Source organism: Nomascus leucogenys, chromosome 10 (assembly GCF_006542625.1).
Source record: "Nomascus leucogenys isolate Asia chromosome 10, Asia_NLE_v1, whole genome shotgun sequence".
NCBI lineage: Eukaryota > Metazoa > Chordata > Mammalia > Primates > Hylobatidae > Nomascus > Nomascus leucogenys.
In genome coordinates this window covers 67,259,888-67,283,965 of record NC_044390.1, presented here as the reverse complement: position 1 = coordinate 67,283,965, position 24,078 = coordinate 67,259,888, and the positions used below count along the sequence as shown (strand labels likewise).

Here is a 24,078-nt window from a genome sequence, read left to right as displayed (position 1 = left end):
TCACTATGTTGGCCAGGCTGGCCTCGAACTCCTGACCTCATAATCCACCCGCCTCGGCCTGCCAAAGTGCTGGGATTACAGGCTTGAGCCACTGTGCCCAGCCGGCCGAGCATAGGAAGTTTAATCAAAGTAACCAGAATCCCATGTTTGTTACTAGGATTTACATTAATTGCTGGAATCACATTTTGCTACTATTTAAGAATGCATCATAGATTTAATGTTTTAACTAATAAAATTTGATGTATTTCATAAGTATGAATGAATCATTTCTTGCCAAAATAGTTTTATCCTACCTCAGTAGCATACTTCATAACAGATAACAACAGTGCACCATTAAGCTATCGAAGGATCCAGAACAATGATTTCCATTGTTGGATCAAACAACATATAATTTTCAGAAACTAAGTGTATTTTATTTTTTTGTTTGTTTGAGATGGAGTTTCATTCTGTCACCCAGGCTGGAGTGCAGCAGCGTGATCTCGGCTTACTGCAACCTCTGTCTCCTGGGTTCAAGCAATTCTCCTACCTCAGCCTCCCAAGTAGCTGGGATTATAGGTGCCTCCTACCACGCCCAGCTAGTTTTTGTATTTTTAGTAGACACAGGGTTTCACTATGTTGGCCAGGCTGGTCTCAAACTCCTGACCTCAAGTGATCCACCTGCCTTGGCCCCCAAAAGCTCTGGGATTACAGGTGTGAGCCACCATGCCCAGCCCAGAAACTAATTGTATTTTGTACTTGAATTATTCTCTCCACACTCTGCCTTGGGATACTTATGTGGTGTAATGAAAATCCCATAGAAAGGATATTTCAGACTCTCACACCCTGAAGTCTGCATTGCTGTTGATGCATATGCACAGTATTATTATATTTTTGCATGTCTCTTTCTTGCATGCCAAATAACACCTATGGCATTTATCTTGATGTACCTGAAGTGAAAATACAAGTATAGTAAAAATAAGACATATTAGGAAACAAAGTGTGTGGGGAATATGGATAAAAACAACATCTCTTTTTTACCCTTGGAATGCTTAGTGGCAATTGGAAAAATTAATATATATAAATTTTCTTTTAAGAAAGAACATAACACATTCAGATTTTTTTTTTCCCTGGCAGATAAACTACAAAGTTTATATGTTCACCCTCATAACATTTTGATAATTTAAACTTGTGGCCTCTCTACTGGAACTGTATTGAACTTCACCTAAAGTTCAGTTGAGAAGTGTTATGAGACTGTTTATTACATAATGTGGGTTTCTGGGGAAAGCTGGGTAGACTTCCAAAGCTGGTCCAAAAATGGCTTGAGAGCCCAGATAAGCAACTTGCTTGGTGTGTTGTGGTTGATAAAGTGTGGGGATGGGTTAGAGGAAGCTTTGTGTGGTTTGAATGTCCATCTAGTGACAAAGGAGGAAGCACTGAAGCATGATCAGTTTGACCAAATGGGCAGAACAGGAAGTGCAGAGCTGTAAAAGTGTTAGTAGTACAATATCACAAAATGGAGACTGACGCTAGTACACTGAATTATTTACTCAGGAAACTCCTGAATTCTTGGTTTGGGAAGACCCCAGTTTTCTTTTTTGTTTGTTTGCTTTGTTTTGTTTTTTGAGACGGAGGCTTGCTCTGTCACCCGGGCTGGAATGCAGTGGCGTGATCTTGGCTTACTGCAACCTCCACCTCCCAGGTTCAAGTGATTCTCCTGCCTCAGCCTCCCAAGTAGCTGGGACTACAGGCATGTGCCACCACGCCTGGCTAATTTTTGTATTTTTAGTAGAGACAGTTTCACCATGTTGGCCAGGCTGGTCTCGAACTCCTGACCTCAAGTGATCCACCCGCCTCTACCTCCCAAAGTGCTGGGATTACAGGTGTGAGCCACCACGCCCTGCCCTAGTTTTCTTCATAGTAATATTCTACATTTATTTTTCCGCTGTACCCATAGGACTCATTAAAAATAACACAACTGTTGAAAATGTTTTTGAAATCCTGTTTAGTTATAATGCCTAAGATGTTTTTATACTAACTCAGTGAAAATCTGTGGAAAAGTTTATTACATAATAAATATGATTAAGCAGTCTTACTGGAAGGGCATTTCTCCAAAGGCTATGGAAATGTTATTTTCAGTTTATGGTATTGAGCAATATATTTCATGGTTTATGTTCAAGTGTAGTAACATTACTTTTTATTTTTTAATATGATTTTCCCTTTTATTTTGTTCTTTCATACATTGTAACCCAGATGAAACGTTTAATATTTTGTTAAAGTGAAAACTATAGGGTGTATATAAATAAGGGTGTTGTTTGGAGATAAAATTGTGTGACATGAAAATGCACATATGACAATAGCAGGTATAAACTAGGTTCTCCATAAACATGAAAAAAGGGTATCCCTGTGAGTCTTTAGTTCAGTGAATGTACTGGGATGATACGTTAGAAATACTGGAAAATTGAGGCCGGGTGCAGTGGCTCACGCCTGTAATCCCAGCACTTTGGGAGGCCGAGGCGGGTGGATCACGAGGTCAGGAGATCGAGACCACAGTGAAACCCCGTCTCTACTAAAAATACAAAACAATTAGCTGGGCGTGGTGGCGGGCGCCTGTAGTCCCAGCTACTCGGGAGGCTGAGACAGGAGAATGGCGTGAACCAGGGAGGCAGAGCTTGCAGTGAGCCGAGATCGCGCCACTGCACTCAGCCTGGGCGACAGAGCGAGACTCCGTCTCAAAAAAAAAAAAAAAAAAAAAAAAAAAAAAAAAAAAAAAAAAAAAAAAAGAAATACTGGAAAATTATTCTTTAGGCGAAAATAAATCCAATTGTCATGTGGTGACTATTTTCCACACTCTGTTATCCACATCTGATAGAACATTAAGAAACAGAAAACAAAAAAATAGACCCAATATAGATTACAATTTTAAAATAAAAAGTACTGTGTCAAGTTCCCTTCAGAATGCCCATAAAGTGAATTTGAAATTACATGACATTTAGAAATTATTGACTTGACATATTTTGATGCAAAGAAAGATTATGTCATAGTTGTTTGTGGTTAAGTCATTTCAAGTGTGGAACGGAATAACGAATATAAGCAAAAATAATGCAGTTTATCTCTATTTTTAAAAAATTCACACGGCTTAAATCAGCAGTTGACTGGGCACAGTAGTTCACTCCTGTAATCCCAGCACTTTTGGAGGCCCAGGCAGGAGGATTGCTTGAGGTCAAGAGTTGGAGACCAGCCTGGGCTGAGACTCCCATCTTTACAAAAATATATATTTTAAAGAACAATAAAGCAGCCCTTGGTGATCTAACTTATCGGGGGCCTTAACCTTCCCATGAATTGAGCACAGGCTTGACTCTTCCACTGGGGAGAATGGGGATTTGAAATGCAAAGGAGGTTCTGATGGGCTACTGCATTAAATTGCATATCCGTCCAGGTAGGGCGCTGCATTTCCCGTTCTACTTTGCATCATCCTCAGAGATAATTTCAAGACATTTTAGTTAAATTAAATACATTTTAATTGCAGGAATTCCTGGATCCAATCGCTGTGCCCCGTGGATTCTCCATTAACATCCCAGTTCCCAGACCGAGATCCCGGATTCCCAGATCCCCGTTCCTGAGCTGCAGGAGACTCCCTAGCAGAACTGGGTCCAACCCGCCGGCAAACAATTTTAACATAAACCGTTTTCAACTTGGTAAGAGGAAATCATTTTGGTTTCTATCGTAAGTGGTCCACGTTAAGTCTATTCTTTCACCTTAAAACTGCTTCAAATTGGAACGCTGCTCCCGGGGACATGGTGAACACTCCAGCGTTTCCAAACCGGGAAAAATGAGACTGCGGGCTAGGGAGGCTGAGGGAAGCGCAGACCCCGCCCCGGCTCCGCCCCAGCGTTTCGTCCACAGACCCCGCCTCTCCCCAGGCCCCGCCCCCAGGGTGCCCAGGCTCTTTTCCGCGCACGCGCAGTTTTCTGCAGTTCCGGAAGCGGATCACGTTGGGTGCAGGTGACGCAGCTGAACGTGAGTGTCCCTCAGTATGGATTAAACTTGCGAACCGCCGTGCCCCGTTTCCGCAGCCAGTTCCCGGGCTCGCTACAGACTTTAAGATCCCCGCACCGCGCCCTCCACCCCAGGTGACTCACGGTGTGGGTTCGGGGTCGCTTCTCTTTGGGTTGAAGTCGCTCTGAGGCTTCTCCCTGTCTCCGGCCTTTCGCGTCTTCCTCCCGCTTAAAAACCCTTTCCTGACCCCTCCTCCCGCCCCCGGGATTTTTTTTTTTTTGAGACAGAGTCTCGCTGTCGCCCAGGCTGGAGTGCAGTGGCGCGATCTCGGCCGGCCCGCCCCGGGATTTTTAAAGTCCTCACCCGCGAGGTGGATTCCCGCCCTGGGCGTCTCCCAGCCTCCCCCTCGTCGGCCCCTGGAGCGCAGCGCCGCAGCCCCGGTACCGGGGAGGCCGCGTCCTCTGCCTGGCCCTGGCATCCTGCAGACCCCACCCCTCTTATAAGGCGCCGTCGCCCCCCACCTCCCTCCTCCTCTTGTCGGGCCTTGCTGCTCCCCAGGCCTCCCCTTCGCAGTCACCGCTTCTCCTGAGCCCGCGCTGGAGAGGTGCCTGGGGCCTGTCCTGTGACACCCGGTGTTCTTGCCTGCCCAGCTCCAGCCCCTGGAAAATGCGCTCATCCAAGATGCAGGCGTCTTGCTCCAAACCCTCCTGTGAATGTGTGGACCAAGGGGATTAGCAGATAGAAAGGGGCAGAGACAGAGAGAGAAGTAGAAAAACTGAGAGAAAAGAATGAGGGAAACCCGTAAACAGATGGCAAAGTAGAGGATGGCTGAAGGATTTGCAGATAGTAAGAGAAGGAGCTGAGAAGGCAGAAGGAGGAAAGCAACTGGAGAAATGTAGAGGAAAGCTCGATGTCCAGAGAAAGGAAGGACAGCAAGGTAGGGAGAGGGGCAGAAAGGGGGAGGCTCCTCAGACAGAGAGTCCGGGAGAGGAGGAGGGATTTGGAGCCAGGGCAGACAGAGCAGCGTGTTGCTGGGACAGCAAGAGGGGACAGCCGGTGACAAGGAGAGCAGAAGGAGAACCACAGCAGGGGGAGGCCTGGGATCTGGGGGTGCCAGAGAGTGGGGCAAGAGGTGTAGCAGGGAAGAGGAGATTTAACAGAGGGAGCAGAGATGGGAGAAGAAAGAGGCAGAAATATAAGGAGATTGGGGACAATGAAAAGACTGGGGAGAAAGAGGAATCAGAGTTGAAACAAGGCCCCAGAATGGGACAGAACAGGTGCAAGAGGAGGAAGAAGGGGAGAAACAGCAGGAGATGAGAGGGGCTCAAAACGACGCGCAGAGAACCAGGGAAAAAACACAGAAAATAAAAAATAAGCTAATATGAGAATGAGAGCTATGCAGAGAATGAGGGAGGGAAACACGCAGTGTGGAAGCAAGAGAGGGACCCTGAGTCCAGGTGAGTGGTACATTGATTAGATGTGATGATTACGTTGTTACATTGGTTTCTGGGTTTATAATAATGCAACACATTTAAAACACGTTTACTTAAATTGAGCAGTTGCAAATGAGAATTGAAGAAACTCCTTTATGTAAAATGCCTAAGACGTGCGTTTGACAATTATTAGTATTAGGGTATAGCTTCATTTGCAATCACTGTTCAAACCAGAGGGCAGTGACTTCGCTCATTTAGTTTCGAGTCCACCCACTTCCCTTTTCCTGGAATAGGGTAGGGTGTGGGCCAGTGTATGAGCTAAGAGGAAAAAATATTTTTCCTTTATTTTCCTTCCTGTCACACTCAATACAACAGCGCACATTCTACACAATGTCTCACCTCCACTCACGAAAATGTGTGCGAATTTCTCCCACCAACAACCCATTCTCTATCAGACACTTACTGAGTGTCCTATAGTTTAACTCAATTCTGAAACTCTGTACCTGGAGTTAGCATCAGATCCCACCGATTGAGGCTCAGTTCCACGAAATTGCCCCCACACCAGGCGGCAGTTGCAAGTCTCACGTTGGTACCTGACCTTCTGAGCGACCAGCTATACACTGGGGATTCCCTTGACATCCCCCTCCCCGCCACCTCAGGTTCTATTAATTTGTGAGGGTGGCTCAAAGAACTCAGGGAAACACTTCACTTAGTTTACACATTTGTTATAAAGGATATTACAGAGGATACAGATGAACAGTCAGAAGGAAGAGCTGTCCTAGAAAGTTAATCAAAGCTGAGGAGGGGTTAAGAAAACCACAGTATTTATCAGGTCACTCAAAAGTATAAGTGACAGTTACCACTTGCATACTGTGTCTGAAGTGAGGGGCAGTTTTAGACTGAGCTCTGAACCTGTAGCACCTCGTCATGCAGTCTTTTTTTTTTTCTTTTTGAAACAGTCTTGCTCTGTTGCCCAGGCTGGAGTGCAGTAGCACAATCTTGGCTCAAGGCAGCCTCTGCCTCCCAAGTTCAAGCGATTCTCCTGCCTGCCTCAGCCTCCCAAGTAGCTGGGATTACAGGTGTGCACCAGCACACCCGCTAATTTTTGTATTTTTAGTAGAGACGAGGTTTTGCCATGTTGGCCATGCTGGTCTCGAACTCCTGGCCTCAAGTGATCCTCCTGCCTTGGCCTCCCAAAGTGCTGGGACTACAGGCGTGAGCCACTGTGCCCGGCCCATGCTATCTTGTAGATAATATCAGAGTTGAATGAAATTGTAGGACCCCTGCCTCACCCGCCCCCCCCCCCCCCCCCCCCCGAGCTGGGAGTCCCCTGGTAATTGTGGGAAAAGCCACACACACATTTTGGTGACTAAAGGTGAAGTATTCTGTGTTTAGTGTGAGAGCGGAATGTAGAGTTGGTTTTTTCCCTATCTCAAAGACTAAAGGAAAAGACCTCCAAGTGGCCCACCCACCTGTCAGGACCTGTGATCTCTACTCAGTAGTGACTGGGAATGGCCTGTTCCTGCTTCTGGCTGCTGCTGGCCCTGCAATTGTGCACCACGTGCCAGCCTCACTCACAGTCTCAGGACAATATGCATGCCATCAATTTTAACTTTTTTTTTTTCTTCACAATCCATAAAGCTTTCAAAATTTTAACTTCAAGGGAATTCATCCCTGTACCCAGGGAGCGGTGTTCTCCATTAAGACACATACACAGGGCTGGGCACAGTGGCTCACACCTGTAATCACAACACTTTCAGAGGCCAAGGTGGGAGGATTGCTTGTTCGAGACCAGCCTGGGCAAGATAGCAAGACTCCGTCTCTACGAAAAATAGAAAAAAATAAGCTGGATATGGTGGCTTGCACCTGTGGTCCCAGCTACTTGCAAGGCTGAGGTGAGAGAACCGCTTGAGCACAAGTGCTTGAGGCTGCAGTAAGCCATGTTCATGCCATCACACTCTAGCCTGGGCAACAGAGTGAGACCCTGTCTCAAAAACAAAACACACACACACACACACACACACACACACACACACACACACACACAGAATAAAGTCTTTTTTTCTTCTACGCTCCATCTTTAAAACAAAAAATACTCTAAATTGGCCAGGCACGGTGGCTCACGCCTGTAATCCCAGCACTTTGAGAGGCCAAGGCAGGTGGATCACTTGAGGTCAGGAGTTGGAGACCAGCCTGGCCAACATGGTGAAACACCGTCTCTACTAAAAATACAAAAATTAGCCAGGCATAGTGGCACGTGCCTGTGATCCCAGCTACTCGGGAGGCTGAGGCAGGAGAATCGCTTGAACCTGGGAGGCAGAGGTTATGGTGAGCCGAGGTCGCGCCATTGCACTCCAGCCTGGGTGACAAGAGTGAGACTTCATCTCAAAAAAAACAAACAAAAAAAACCCAAAAAACTCTAAACTGCCTTTCACTCTGTAGTAAGTACTCCTCTTCTATGCTCCGTTTAAGAGCACAATACACTACAATTTTGTTTTTTTTACTTTGTGTTCAATTCTTGCCTTCAGTCCTTGCTTGAACTCTTGCTTGAGTCAAGCTCTCATACCCAACATTCCGCTGATCCTTTCTTTTTCGCTTACCAGTGATGGCTCCATTTGAAATTCAATGTTTAATTTGCTGTCATCTTTCCATTCCTATCAGTAGCATGTGGCACAGTTGCTCACTTTCTCTTCTATTTTCTTGGCTTTTAGGACATCCCGTTAAGCTTTACACATCTATTTGTTGTGATTTTTTCTTGTTGCCTCCCTGATCACGTTATGCTTTCCTCTTCTTGTGTCTCCAGAACTTTCTGTTCTCTGAATGTGGGCTTAGTCCTCCAGCCACTTTTTTTCTCTGTCCACACTCGTTGCCTTTCCTTATCAACTCAGCTCCTGGCTTTGAACCCCACATGCACAGCTTCATGTCACCTGCAGGCCTCTCCTGTGAACTCTAGATCCTGCGTCTAGGCCTCCCAAAGTGCTGAGATTACAGACATGAGCCACCGTGCCTGGCTAAATGTATTTATTTATTTATTTTTTTAAGAGAAATGGGGTCTCACTATGTTGTTTAGGCTGGTCTTGAACTCCTGGCCTCAAGTGATCTTTCTGCCTCAGCCTCCCAAAGTGCTAGGATTATACTGAGAGCCACCATGTTCAACCTCTACCTTTTGTTTCTGAGGCCTGAGATTGGCCTGCAATCCACAGAGAGGTGAGAGAGGCTGTTCTCTGTATGGGGTTTGGTCAGGGCTTGGTCTGTGCCCTGAATGGGGGAGCTCAGTCCTGCCCAGCTCCCAACTGCTGCAGTGTGTGTGTGGGCGTCTCCAGGAGGAGAGCAGGTTCTGAAGAAAGGGGTCAGAAACTCACTTATTGGTCTTCCTATAGGAGCTGCTTGTCCTGCATCACCCTGGTGCAGTGGGCAGCTGAGACCATCTTTCCACAGGGGGCGGTCTTCCCTGTGTGTGTGTGATTGTGGCATAGGAAGGGGCTGTGTTGATTCTGAGCAAGAAACAGCACATTTTGGATATTCAATATTGACTTCTAAAGGCACTTTCCTGTTACCTAAGGAAGAACCCTTGAAGAAGAGGAAGCGGAAAGAAAGAGAAGTCCGGCATGGCCCTCACCCAGGTAAGGTAATATTATCAGTGGGTTGTTCTGTCTCTTATTTCTTCCTGAAATGTCATTCTTTGAAGTTGGGAATCTTCTGAGTCTGAAGCATCCTGCCTGACAGGTTTGCTCACACTCACCCGTGCCTTCCCTCAGTCACTCTCATCTTGCTTAGATTCCGTCCCTCATGACCCAGTGACATGAACTTGGGAAGAGGCTGCACTGGGCATGCTCCTGGGAAGGGCTCACACCCAGACATGGATGGAGATGGGGTGAGGGTCCCGTGGTGTCAGTGCTGTTGGGCAGCAGGGATTGTTCAGGGGCCACATCTGGATGCACTGTCAGCTCTCTGTGGAGCAGGATTAGAGCAGCTGCACGTGGAAGTCACGTGTTAATGTGCACAAATACCTGCTAAATTATGTAAAATAAGGCTGATAAGGGGAAATTTTTCTGGCTCATTTACATTTGAAGCTCACCAAGTGAGTCACTGTGTTTGTAACCCCAAACTCTTATTAATGACTGGGAATGGAATGGGAATTTTAGACTGACAGACATCAGTGACAGAGGGTTCTTTCATCCCATCATCTATTTTAATACATGAAATCAACCTAAATGGAAAATGCAGGAGAATCATTGAACTATTCTCAGAAAACCCATACAATGGAGACTTGTGTTTCTGCAGGGACCCTCGTGCAACTGGTGCTAGGTGACAGTGGTTATTATTTTGTTCGGTTATAGGAGCAGGACTTCTTTCCCATTAGAGAGGATAGAACCACATTCTTGTTTTACCAATTATTATTATTATTATTATTATTTTTTTTTTTTTTTTTGAGACAGTCTTGCTCTGTCACCCAGGTTGGAGTGCAGTGGCGCAGTCTCGGCTCACTGCAAGCTCCACCTCCCGGGTTCACGCCATTCTCCTGCCTCAGCCTCCTGAGTAGCTGGGACCACAGGTGCCCGTCACCACGCCTGGCTAATTTTTTGTATTTTTTTAGTAGAGACGGGGTTTCACCATGTTAGCCAGGATGGTCTTGATCTCCTGACCTCGTGATCCGCCTGCCTCGACCTCCCAAAGTGCTGGGATTACAGGCATGAGCCACCACGCCTGGCCAACTATTTGATTCTTTAGGTTTAATTCTTATTCCCAGACACCTGGATTCAGGTGCTTGCTCTGACATTTTAGCTCTTTGACTTGACGCAAGTTTCTTAGAGTGTCTGTCATACATTTATCTGCTAGTAAGATGGGAACAGATCTTTCTCTTGTGAGCTATCATATTCATATACAAGTTAGTACATGCAAGACATTTATTTAGAATAATGCCAGACCGAGCACGGTGGCTTGCACCTGTAATCCCAGCACTTTAGGAGGCCAAGGCGGGTGGATCATCTGAGGTCAGGAGTTTGAGACTAGCCTGGTCAACATGGTGAAACCCCGTCTCTACTAAAAATAGAAAAATTAGCTGGGTGTGGTGGCGGGTGCCTGTAATTCCAGCTACTTGTGAGTCTGAGGCAGGAGAATCGCTTCAACCCAGGAGGCAGAGGTTGCAGTGGGCCGAGATCATGCCACTGCACTCCAGCCTGGGTGATAGAGCGACTCTGTCTCAAAAAAGTAAGTAAGTAAGTAAATAAATAAATAGAATAATGCCTTGCACTTGGGAAGTGCTCAGAAACATCTGTCATTGTTATTGCGATGATCACAGTTTTTAGATTCTGACCTGTCTTTCTTTAAAGTCACTGTACACATTTTCATCTCGTAAGACATCACTCATGCTCTAGATCATCTAGATACTGAATATCACTTGGTGCGTCAGACGTAATATATAGCACTTCAATAAAGATAACCCGGTGTTGGTTTTTTATTTGTATATTTGTGTATTTTTCGTATTGTCTCCAAAACTGAGAAGTCAACACTGATTTAAAGACTATGATAACCTCTTATAGAAAAGTATAAGAAGACAGAATTAAGGAAACATTCTGCCCGAAAATACCTGTGTGTGTGAGAATGTGGTGAAAACAGACCCAGTTTCTCCTCCTGTACTCTCACAACAGAGAACACATCTGTGATCCCAGATGTCCTGGGTTTTCCCACACACACCAAGCGAGCAATTCTGCACTGGACACCAGCTGAGTGACCTCCTATTCAGTTCAATTCTGACACTCTCTACCTGGACATAGCATCAGATCCCACAGGTTGAGGGCTCAATCCAACAAGAGTGTACCCACTTCAGTGCCAGTTGCAAACACAGATGGCCTTTGCTTCTCACTGACTGGCTTATACATCATGAATTCCTGTGACCCCCTCCTCAGGTTTGATTAATTTGCTAGAATGGCTCACAGAAATTGGGGAAACACTATTTATATGGACCCATTTATTATATAGGATATTACAGAGTATACAGATGAACAGCCAGGTGTAAGCAGTCTATTGGGTAAGGTATGGGAGAAGGAGCATGGCGTGGTGGTGCACACCTGTAATCCCAACTACTTGGGAGGCTGAGTGCTGTCTTTGGTGGGGGTTGGGGGGGCATCCTCAGAGCCTCCGTGTGTTTCCCTATCCTGAAGCTTGTTCAGGCCCTGTCCTTTTGGGTTATTATGGGGGCTTCATTATGTGGGCATGATTGCTTACATCTTTGGCTATTGGTGATCAGCTGAGCCTTCAGCCCCCATCCCCTCAGGGGAGGTTGGGGGATGGGGCTCGAAGTCCCAACTCTGTAATCCAGCCTTGGTCTTTCTGGTGACCACCCCCCCAGTTCTGAAACTATCTTGGGGCCTCCAGCCACCAGTCATCTCATTAGCTTACAAAGGCACTTATCACTCCAGAGATTCCAAGTGAGATGTATGTCAGGAAAGGGGGATGAAGACCATATGTATATTTTACTATATCACAGCTAGGATATCAGCCCACTCACTTCAGTTTAATCTATTCTGTCTTCTCATTTTATGTGAAGATTGGAACTTTTCCTTATATCCCCTTGGTGGATGTGTTTTTCATTTTAGGGACAGGTGACATTCAGGGATGTGGCTATAGAATTCTCTCAGGAGGAGTGGACATGCCTGGACCCCGCTCAGAGGACTTTGTACAGGGACGTGATGTTGGAGAATTATAGGAACTTGGCCTCCCTGGGTGAGGATGACTTTCTTCCAGAAGTCAGGATCTGCCCCTGTGTATCTTTTCATTTTCCATGTGGGTCTCCTGGGAGCCCCTGCATTGCTTGGCTGAAACTGAAGCTGTGTTGACTGAAAAATGAAAATCTCCATAATGTGGAAACTGGATTTTAATTGTCCTCTTCCTGATGTCACTGGAGGGTTTCAGGACTTTTAAAGTATCCAATTCCCTGTTTTCTATCCCCATGCTTTGATTCAGTGGTTTTGGGATGAGAGCTATATATTTGCATATTATAATGTTTCCTAACAATTTATAAGGAAGCATTTGGTGGATGAATTTTTGAAGTGTTTTTTTAGATACAGCTGTAAAGTCCTCCCTCCTCATGTAAACATAGGACTGGGACTCTGGAAAATCTACAGCCCATTGTTTTCCTTTCTTTTCATAAGCAGGAATCTCTTGTTTTGACCTCAGTATTATCTCTATGTTGGAGCAAGGGAAGGAGCCTTTCACTGTGGAGAGCCAAGTACAAATAGCAAGAAACCCAGATAGATGGGAATGGATCAAAGCCATGATCACAGGTAAGAGTTCAGATGGGTAGAGAAAATGCCGCCTATTAAATAGTGTTTGGGAAACTCTATGCAAATCTGAGAGTTCTATGGGAAAACAGAAGTTTGAATCCTGTGACCTCTGAACAGAAATCTTTATTTGCCCCCTTTTGTCTATCCTTTAGACTTGTACTAGTTTATCCTTTCACCTTCCAGCGCTGCTGCAGCTCAGACAAAGGCAAAGTCTTTATCATGATGGACGACATTCTATCTGATGCCCAGTTCTCAGTCATATAGATCCAAATTCTATATAGTTTGCTAAATTTTAAGAGTGTTTTAGTGGAGTTGTTAGGTTTTTCTAAATATAAAATCATGTCATCTGCAAAGAAGTATATTTTGACTTCTTCCTTTTCAATTTGTATGCTTTTTATTTCTTTCTCTTGCCTAATTGCTTTGGCTAGAACATCAATGCTATGTTGAATAGAAGTAGTGAAAGTGGACATCCTTGTCTTTCAGGTCTTAGCAGAAAGACTTTCAATTTTTTCTTGTTTAGTACATTCCCTCTGGATTTGTCGTATGTGGTTTTTATCATGCTTAGGTATGTTTTTTCTGTACCCAAGTTGTTGAGACTTTTTATTATGAAGAGATAATGATTTTATTGAATCATTTCCCAGCGTCTATTGAAATGGTAATATGCTTCTTGTCCTTGATTCTGTTGATGCCATGAATCACATTAATTGATTTGTGTGCATTAAACTATCCTTGCATTCCTGGAATAAATCCCACTTGATCATGGTGAATGTCTTTTTAATGTGTTATTGAATTCTATTTCGTCAAGGATTTTTGCATGTATATTCATCAGGGGTAGTGGCCTATAGTTTTCTTTTTGTTGTGATGTCCTTGTCTGCTTTTTGGTATCAGGGTAATGCTGGCCTCATAAAATGTGTTTAGAAATATGTGCTCCCTTCAGTTTTTGAAATAGTTTGAGTAGAATTAACTATTTTTTATTTTTTCTTTTCTTTCTTTCTTTATTATTATTATTATTATTATTATTATTATTTGAGGTAGTCTGCCTCTCTCTATCTCACCCAGACTGGAGTTCAGTGGCGCAATCATAGCTTACTGCTCAAACTCGTGGGCTCAACTGACCCTCCCTCCACATCCTTCCCAGTAGCTGGGGTTACAGGCACACACTACCATGCCCAACTAATTGTGGTTTTTTGTTTGTTTGTTTGTTTGTTTGTTGTTTGTTTTTGAGATGGAGTCTCATTCTCTTGTCCAGGCTGGAATGCAGTGGCATGATCTTGGCTCACTGCAACCTCTCCCTCCCAGGTTCAAACGATTCTCCTGCCTCAGCCTCCCAAGTAGCTGGGATTACAGGCGTGTGCCACCACACTTGGCTGATTTTTGTATTTTTAGTAGAGATGGGGTTTCACCATGTTGGCCAGGCTGGTCTTGAACTCCTTACCTCAGGTGATCCACCTGCCTCGACCACCCAAAGTGCTGGGATTACAGGCGTGAGCCACCGTGCCTGGCCAAATCCTTTTTTATTTTTTAGTAGAGCTGAGGTCTTGCTGTGTTTCCCAGGCTGCTCTCAATTTCTGGCATCAAGCAATCTTCCCATCTTAGCCTCCCAAACTGTCGGGATTACAGGCATGAGCTAACATGCCTAGCCAGTATTAGTTCTTCTTCAAGTGTTTGGTAGAATTCAGCAGTAAATCCATTCAATCCTGGGCTTTCCTTCTACATGATTTTTTTTTTTTTTTTTTTGGCAGCTTCAATTTTGTTATTGGTGTCTTCAGGTTTTCTATTTCTTCATGGTTCAATCTTGATAGGTTGTATGTGTCCATAAATGTATCCCTTTCTTCTAGGTTTTTAAATTTGTATGTAGTTGTTCATAATTGTCCCTAATGGTCCTTTGTGTATCTATGGTATCAGTTCTAATGTTTTCTGTTTTGTCTCTGATTTTATTAATTTGGGTGTACCTCCCCCCACCTTTTATTTCAGTTTAGCTAAAAGTTTGTCGATGTTGCTTATCTTTTAAAAAAACCTACTTTTCAAGCTAGGCATGGTGCCTCACACCTGTAATCCCAGGAATTTGGGAGACTGAGGAAGGAGAATTGCTTGAGGCGGGGAGTTCAAACCAGCCCGGGAAACATAGTAAGAGACCCTATCTCTAAAAATAAAATGAAAATTAGCCAAGCATGGTAGTGCGTTTCTGTAGTCTCAGCTACTTGGGAGGCTGAGGGAGGAGGATCAGTTAAACCCAGGAGTTCAATGCTGCAGTGAGTTATGACTGGGCCACTGCACTCCAGCCTGTGTGAGAGAAGTAGACCCCATCTCTAAAAAAAAATTTTTTTAGGCCAGGCGCGGTGGCTCACACCTGTAATCCCAGCACTTTGGGAGGCCAAGGCGGGTGGACCACCTGAGGTCGGAAATTCAAGACCGGCCTGACCAACATGGAGAAACCCCATCTCTACTAAAAATACAAAATTAGCCGGGCATGGTGGCACATGCCTGTAATCCCAGCTACTCGGGAGGCTGAGGCAGGGGAATCTCTTGAACTCGGGAGGCAGAGGTTGTGGTGAGCTGATATCACGCCACTGCATTCCAGCCCAGGCAACAAGAGCAAAACTCCATATCAAAAAAAAAAAAAAAAAAATTTTTTTAATCCTACTTTTCATTTTATTGATCTTAGAATTTTTTTTTAGTCTTTATTTTGGTTAGTTCTGCTGTGATCTTTATTATTCCTTTCCCTCTACTACTTTTGGGTTTGGTTTGTTCTTGCTTTTCTAGTTCCTTGAGTTGTATCATTTGGTGCTTTATTTGTTGACTTACTGTTTTTTTGATATAGGTGTTTATTGCTACAAACTTTCCTCTTTTTGCTGCTTTTTCTGTATCCTATAGATTGTGCTGTTTTGCATTTTAATTTCTTTCAGGAAATTTTTAGCCAGGCATGGTGGCTCATGCCTGTAATCCCAGCACCTTAGGAGGCTGAGGCGGGCGGATTGCTTGAGCTCAGGAGTTTGAGACCTGCCTGAGCAATATGTCCAAACTCCGTCTTGGTAAAATATACAAAAATTAGCTGGGCATGGTGGCATGTGCCTGTGGTCTCTGCTACTTGGGGGGCTGAGGTGGGTGGATCACTTGAGCCCAGGAAGTGGTGGTTGCAGTGGGCTGAGATCACACCACTGCACTCCATGTAGGTGACAGAACAAGACCTTATCTCGAAAAAAAAAAAAAAAAAAAAGAAATGTTTTATTTCCTTCTTAATTTCTTCATTAACTCAATGGCTGTTCAGGAATATGTTGTCTAATTTCCGTGTGTTTGTGTATCTTCTTTTTTTTTTTTTTTTTCTAGACAGAGTCTTGCTCTGTCACCCAGGCTGGAGTGCATGGCACAATCTTGACTCACTGCAACCTCCACCTCCTGGGATCAAGCAATTCTCCTGCCTCAGCCTCCCGAGTAGCTAGGAGCCTCCCGAGTAGCTAGTGTGCCACCATGCCTGGCTAATTTTTGTGTTTTTAGTAGAAACAGGGTTTCACCATGTTGGCCAGGCTGGTCTCGAACTCCTGACACCAGGTGATCTGCCCAACTTTGGCCTCCCAAAGTGCTGGGATTACAGGTGTGAGCCATCACGCCCAGCCATGTTTGTGTATCTCCTGAGGTTCTTCTTGTTGGTTTCTAGTGTTATTTTATTGTGATCAGAAAAGATACTAGATACAATTTTGACTTTTTTGAATTTATTGAGACTTGTTTGGTGTCTTAACATATAATCTATCCTGAAGCATAATCCATGTGCTGATGAGAAGAATATGTATTTTGCAACAGTTGGATAAAATGGTCTGTAAATGTCTGTTAGGGCGTGGAACATACCTGTAATTTTAGCTACTTGGGAGGCTGAGGAGAGAGGAATGCTTAAGGCCAGAAGTTCAAGGCTGCAGTGCACTGTGAACTCACCTGTGAATAGGCACTGGACCACAGCCTGGGCAACACAGGGAGATCCCATCTGTTTAAAATAGAAAAAAAATTTTAAAAGTCTTTTTTTAGGTCCATTTAGTCTGCAGTATATTTTAACTCTAATTTTTTTTTATTGGTTTTCTGCCTGGATGACCTATTCATTACCAAAAATTGTGTTTTGAAGTCCCCTAATATTATTGTATTGCTACCTGTCTCTCTCTTTAGATTTATTAACATTAGCTTTACATATTTGGGTGTGGACGTATTTATTATATCCTTTTGCTAAGTTGATCCTTTTCTCATTATATACTGACTTTGTCTCTTTTTACACTTATTGACTTAAAGTCTATTTTATCTAAGTATACCTACTACTGTTCTTTTTTGATTTCTAGTTCCATGAAATATCTTTTTCCATCCCCTCACTTTTTGTCTACATATATCCTTATAGGTGAAGTGAGTTTGTTGTAGGCAACATATAGTTAGCTGTATGTTTTATCATCCATTCAGCAGGCCTCTCTCTTGTAATTGGAGAATTTAGTCCATTTCTATTTAATGTTATTATTGATAGGTAAGGATTTATACTACCAGAGAAAATCACTTAAACACAAAGGAAGACAGTAAGAAAGAAAGCAAGAGAGAAGTTAGAAAACAATTAGAAAAGAAGTAACAAAATGGCAGTATGTTTTAATTCATTGCTTTTTATTATTAATATGTCTATTACAGGCTTTTACTTTGTGGTGACCATAAAATAAGGCTTACATCTCACACCAGTTAGAATGGCGATCATTAAAAAGTCAGGAAACAACAGGTGCTGGAGAGGATGTGGAGAAATAGGAACACTTTTACACTGTTGGTGGGACTGTAAACTAGTTCAACCATTGTGGAAGTCAGTGTGGCGATTCCTCAGGGATCTAGAACAAGAAATACCATTTGACCCAGCCATCCCATTACTGGGTATATACCCAAAGGATTATAAATCATGCTGCTATAAAGACACATGCACACGTGTGTTTATTGCAGCGCTATTCACAATAGCAAAGACTTGGAACCAACCTAAATGTCCAACAATGATAGACTGGATTAAGAAAATGTGGCACATATACACCATGGAATACTCTGCAGCCATAAAAAATGATGAGTTCATGTCCTTTGTAGGGACATGGATGAAGCTGGAAACCATCATTCTCCACAAACTATCACAAGGACAAAAAACCAAACACCGCAAGTTCTCACTCATAGGTGGGAATTGAACAGTGAGAACACATGGACACAGGAAGGGGAACATCACACACTGGGGACTGTTGTGGGGTGAGGGGAGGGGGGAGGGATAGCATTAGGAGATATACCTAATGTTAAATGATGAGTTAATGGGTGCAGCACACCAACATGGCACATGTATACATATGTAACTAACCTGCACGTTGTGCACATGTACCCTAAAACTTAAAGTATAATAAAAAAATAAATAAGGCTTATAAAAATATCCTATAGCTTTTAACAATTTATCTCAAATCAATATCAACTTATCTTTGATTGCAAAAAAAAGAAACTAAAACCTCTGTGCATGTTCATTCCCTTCTCACCCTGCATTTTGAATTTTTTATGTCGGAATTTATGTTGTGTACTGCCTATCACTTAACAAATTGTTGTGCTTATTTTTAATAGTTTTATCTTTTAGCCCTCTTAGTAAATATATAAATGGTTTGCACACCATGATTATGATATTAGTATTAGTGTAACAGTTACATTGTGTCATTTTCTTTGGATTTGAAGAACTCCCTTTATCATTTCTTGTAAAACAGGTCTGATCATGGTAAATTCCCTTAGCTTTGTTTGTCTGGGGAAGACTTTCTCTCCTTTATGACTGAACGATTGCTTTGCTGGCTACAGTATTGTAGGTTGGGAACTAGGCTTCCATACTATTAATTTGAATTACATGGAATCAACTTTTCTTTATTAAACAATCCTCTTTCTTTTGTGTTCCTAAAAATTGAATATTATTGTTCTGAAGTTTCATAAATCTGTTCAATATAAGAATTGCTTTTGGTTTAATATTGTTTTTCAGTGTAAAATACTTGTTTACATACTACAATTAATTGGAAACCTATGGATCTTTATATCTTGTAGCTCTCTCTTCTGAATTTGTAATGAAAGATTTACCACACAAAGGGAAGAGTGATACAGGAGAAGTATTCCAAACAGTGATGTTGGAAAGACAGGAAAGCCATGACATTGAAGGATGTTCCTTCAGGGAAGTCCAGAAAAATACGCATGACCTTGAGTATCAATGCAGAGATGCTGAAGGAAATTACAAAGGAGTGCTTTTGACCCAAGAAGGCAATCTCACTCATGGAAGAGATGAACACGGTAAAAGAGATGCAAGAAACAAGCTTATTAAAAATCAGCTTGGATTAAGCCTTCAGTCACATCTGCCTGAACTGCAGCTTTTTCAATATGAAGGGAAAATTTATGAATGTAATCAGGTTGAGAAGTCTTTCAACAATAGTTCCTCAGTTTCACCACCTCAGCAAATGCCTTATAATGTCAAAACCCACATTTCTAAGAAATATCTCAAAGATTTTATCTCTTCTTTATTACTCACACAGGGACAAAAAGCAAATTGGGGAAGCCCTTACAAATCTAACGGATGTGGCATGGTCTTTCCTCAAAATTCACACCTTGTGAGTCATCAGAGAAGTCATACTAAAGAGAAACCTTACAAATGTTATGAGTGTGGCAAAGCCTTTAGAACACGTTCAAACCTAACTACCCATCAGGTGATCCATACTGGTGAAAAACGTTACAAATGTAATGAGTGTGGTAAGGTCTTTAGTCGAAATTCACAACTCTCACAACATCGGAAAATTCACACTGGAGAGAAACCTTATAAATGTAACGAATGTGGCAAGGTCTTCACTCAGAATTCACACCTTGCAAGACATCGAGGAATTCATACTGGAGAGAAACCTTACAAGTGTAATGAGTGTGGGAAAGCCTTTAGAGCTCGTTCAAGCTTAGCTATCCATCAGGTAACCCACAGTGGAGAAAAACCTTACAAATGTAATGAATGTGGCAAGGTCTTCACTCAAAATTCACACCTTACAAATCACTGGAGAATTCACACTGGAGAGAAACCTTACAAGTGTAATGAGTGCGGCAAAGCCTTTGGTGTTCGTTCAAGCCTAGCTATTCATCTGGTAATTCACACCGGAGAAAAGCCTTACAAATGTCATGAATGCGGCAAGGTCTTTAGGCGTAATTCACACCTTGCAAGGCATCAGCTAATTCATACTGGAGAGAAACCTTACAAGTGTGATGAGTGTGGCAAAGCCTTTAGAGCACATTCAAACCTAACTACCCATCAGGTCATCCATACTGGAGAAAAACCTTACAAATGTAATGAATGTGGCAAGGTCTTCACTCAAAATTCACACCTTGCAAATCATCAAAGAATTCATACTGGAGTGAAACCTTATATGTGTAATGAGTGCGGCAAAGCCTTCAGTGTGTATTCAAGCCTAACTACCCATCAGGTCATCCATACTGGAGAAAAACCTTACAAATGTAATGAGTGTGGCAAGGTCTTCACTCAGAATTCACACCTTGCAAGACATCGGGGAATTCATACTGGAGAGAAACCTTATAAATGTAATGAATGTGGCAAGGTCTTTAGGCATAATTCATACCTTTCAAGGCATCAGCGAATTCATACTGGAGAGAAACCTTACAAGTATAATGAGTATGGCAAAGCCTTTAGTGAACATTCAAACCTAACTACCCATCAGGTTATCCATACTGGCGAAAAACCTTACAAATGTAAAGAGTGTGGCAAGGTCTTCACTCAGAATTCACACCTTGCAAGACATTGGAGAGTTCATACTGGAGGTAAACCTTACAAGTGTAATGAATGTGGCAAAGCCTTTAGTCAAACATCAAAGCTTGCAAGGCATCATAGAGTTCATACTGGAGAGAAACCATATGAGTGTAATCAGTGCGGCAAAGCCTTTAGTGTCCGTTCAAGCCTAACTACCCATCAGGCAATCCATACTGGAAAAAAACCTTACAAATGCAATGAGTGTGGGAAGGTCTTCACTCAGAATTCACACCTTGCAAGACATCGGAGAATTCATACTGGAGAGAAACCTTACAAGTGTAATGAGTGTGGCAAAGCCTTTAGTCAAACTTCAAAACTTGCAAGGCATCAGAGAGTTCATACCGGAGAGAAACCATATGAGTGTGGGAAACCCTTTAGTATCTGTTCAAGCCTAACTACCCATCAGACAATCCATACTGGTGGAAAACCTTACAAATGTAACATGTGGAAAGTTCTAAAGTCAGAGTTCAAACCTTGCAAGTCATCACAGAATTCATAGTGGAGAGAAACCTTACAAATGAAGGTGGTAACTTTTGCAGTTAGAATTCATTCCTTTGACAACATCAGAGAATTTATGCCTGAGAGATTCCTTGAAAATGCAATGACTGGCTGGGTGCAGTGGCTCACGCCTGTAATCCCAACACTTTGGGAGTCTGAGGCAGGTGGATCACCTGAGGTCAGGAGTTCGAGACCAGCCTGACCAACATGGTGAAACCCCATTTCTACTAAAAGTACACAATTAGCTAGGCCTGGTGGTGTGCACCTGTAGTCCCAGCTATATAGGAGGCTGAGGCAGGAGAATCACTTGAACCCAGGAGGCTGAGGTTGCAGTGAGCCAAGATGGTGCCAATGCACTCCATCCTGGGCAAAAAGAGTGAAACTCCATCTTAAAGGAAAAAAAAAATGCAATGACTGTAGCAAACTCCTCATGAGTTCAAGTATTAATAGACATCCAAGAGTCCATAGTAATGAGAAATCACATAGAGGTACTGTGTGTGGCAGAGGCTTTATTCAGGCCTCACAGCTTTGCAGGCATTAAAATCTACGTATTTGATGGAACCACACAAATGTAATGTGTAAGAGCATCCTGAAGCTCTTACTCTAAGACTGTAACTGTAGGTGAGGTTTCATACAAAGGGTGACTCAGTCTCTAGTTCTTTGATTCACTTTTAATATGATAAACTGCACAATAATTACACGTCCCAATATGGTAAAACTTAAGACATTATATATTTCAAAGGTCAAAGGACATTTGGAAATGGCTACTTAACCTTCAGTTTATAAAATCTTTTATTCCATTGTTTGAGGTTTCTCAAAAAGGCTACTGTTTGTGACTTTCAACCTGAACTATGGATCTGTGGCTATTTTGCATCCTTAAACACCTTTCATGGTGTCTATCTGGGAAGGAACCACAGTATGGAAAGGCTTACTTCATTACCTGAGGATCATTTTTATCCACGTTTATTGAAGAAGGAGGACTCTGCATTGTAAAATTAAATACTCTCTCAATTGAGAGACCATGGTTTAGGGGCAGAAAATAATGTAAAACTATGATATCAATCATCATACTGATTGTGTTCAGGGTGCTTTTCTGAGAGAAAGACACCATGGGTTTTAGGTAAGTAAGGTTCTACCTGCATTGAGCAGGCCAAGACCTCAGGACACTGGAATTTTTATGAGAGGAGAGTAATAAGTTATTAGTGACTGATTATGTGATAGGAATAGTGCAGGGGAAATGGTTGCCACTTTCTCTATTGAATGGCAATAGCTGTGTTATAGCAGAGATTGATGAAAAATAGGCTTATTTTTGAAATTGAATAGGTAACAGTTACTAGAGTGGAGAGCTTGGTCAGAAAAACCAGAATACCGTGGTTTTCTTTTTGGTTTTTTGTTTTTTTTTTTTTAGCAGAATTCACACTAATTGCTGGAATTACATTTTGCTACAGTTTTATTAAGAATGTGTCACAGACATAATGTTTTGCCAAAAAAAATTCAACGTTTTCTTATAACTATAAACAAATCACATTCTTTGTACCAACACTGTTTTATCCTACCTCAGTAGGATACTTCATAACAGATAATAACAATACACTCAAGTCTTTTAGGTTGGAGGATCTAGAACAATTTTTTTTTCTTTGTGGAATCAAACAACATACAATTTTGGGAAACTGTAATCATACTCTGCACTTGAATTATTCGCTCTACACTCTGCGTTAGAATATTTATATGGATATAATGAAAATCCCATAGGAAGTGCAATTTTCATACTCTTACACTCTGAAAGCTGCCACAGTGTTGGTGAATATGTACCGTATTATATTTTTACATGCTTGTGTGCTAAATAACCATAGCATGCATCTTTATTTACATGAAGTGAAAATACAAATATAGAAAGTGTATGGGCTGGGTGTGGTGGTTCATGCCTGTAATCCTAGCACTTTGAGAGCCCAAGGCAGGAGGGTCACTTGAGTCCAGGAGTTCAAACCAGCCAGGACAACATGGCAAAACCCGTCTGTACAAAAAAATAGAAAAATTACCCAGGCAGGGTGGCTCATGCCTGTAGTCCCAGCTCCTTGGGGAGACTGAGGCAGGTGGATCACTTGAGCCTGGAAGCAGAGGTTGCAGTGAGCCAAGATCGCGCCATTGCACGCCAGCCTGGGTGACAGAGCAAGACCCTGTCTCAAAAAAAACAATTGTATGAAAAATATTGGCTGGGCACGGTGGCTCACAACTGTAATCCCAGCACTTAGGGAGGCCGAGGTAGGTGGATCATGAGGTCAGAAGATCGAGACCACCTTGGCCAACACAGTGAAACCCCGTCTCTACTAAAAAATACCAAAAAAAAAAAGATTGGTTGGACATGGCGGCCCGTGCCTGTAATCCCAGGTACTCAGGAGGCTGAGGCAGGAGAATCACTTGAACCCAGGAGACAGAGGTTGCAGTGAGCCGAGATCGCGCCACTGCACTCCAGCCTGGGCGCGAGAGCGAGACTCCATCTCAAAAAAAAAAAAAAAATCATGAAATTATAAATAGTGCAGAATAACAAAAATAACACTAAGAATGCTATGCTCAGTGACAGAATTTGACAAGACTAATATTCATGAGTTTCCTCTTAAAAATGAACATATATAGTGGAAATTTCATTTTGTTTTGGTAGGTAAACTAGAAGTTTCATAAATTTAGCCTTATCACGTTTTTGGTAATGTTAATTTGTCACCTCTCCACAGGAAGTGTATTGAACTCCATCTACAGTTTGGTTTAGATATGGAAAATGATGATGCCAAACAATGAGGTTTTAGGGAAATGTGTATTGCATAATGAGGCTTTCTGTGAGAAGCAAGATTGACTTCCCAAACTGGTCCAAAATGGCTTGAGAGAGCAGAGATAAATAACTTGCTTGGGGTGTTATGGTAATAACCTTTAATAAAAGGGTGGGGTGGGGTGAGGGTCCCACATGTGATTTGAACTTCCATCTAGTGCCAAAGGAGGGAAAACGGGCATTATCAGCTTGGCCAGATGGGCAGAATAAGAAGAGGGAGTGCAGAGGTATAAATGGTGTTAGAAGACAAAAATCACAAAATGG

The 24,078-nt window shown here is 42.7% G+C and overlaps 3 protein-coding genes across 8 annotated transcripts in view; all 3 read left to right on the top strand.

Moving 5' to 3' along the window:
• The window catches only part of LOC100603668 (zinc finger protein 665), a 43,312-nt gene extending 39,412 nt beyond the window's left edge, over positions 1-3,900 (top strand). Inside the window, 1 exon segment of the mRNA XM_030821252.1 lies at positions 3,506-3,900. Coding sequence (XP_030677112.1) covers positions 3,506-3,549 — 44 coding nt within the window. The 3' untranslated portion in view covers positions 3,550-3,900.
• A 24-nt stretch (positions 3,901-3,924) lies between these two features.
• ZNF347 (zinc finger protein 347) lies at positions 3,925-22,606 on the top strand. Of its 6 annotated transcripts, none has more exons than XM_012509933.2 (5): positions 3,925-3,996; positions 8,971-9,031; positions 12,008-12,134; positions 12,566-12,694; positions 18,749-22,606. In XM_012509933.2, the coding sequence occupies exons 2-5, from the start codon at positions 9,017-9,019 to the stop codon at positions 20,992-20,994; spliced, it is 2,517 nt and encodes an 838-aa protein (XP_012365387.2). In that variant the 5' UTR covers positions 3,925-3,996; positions 8,971-9,016; the 3' UTR covers positions 20,995-22,606. The 6 variants fall into 6 exon arrangements, with proteins under 6 accessions (XP_012365387.2, XP_030677075.1, XP_030677074.1 ...); XM_030821214.1 differs by lacking the exon at positions 3,925-3,996 and adding an exon at positions 4,023-4,109; XM_030821215.1 differs by having other exon boundaries at positions 3,926-3,996; positions 8,971-9,036; positions 12,008-12,694.
• Positions 3,968-24,078, top strand: part of ZNF415 (zinc finger protein 415) — a 51,298-nt gene continuing 31,187 nt past the window's right edge. The window contains exons 1-2 of the mRNA XM_030821238.1: positions 3,968-3,996; positions 8,971-9,031. The gene's annotated coding sequence lies outside the window, so the exon portion shown is untranslated. The remainder of the gene's footprint in view (positions 3,997-8,970; positions 9,032-24,078) is intronic.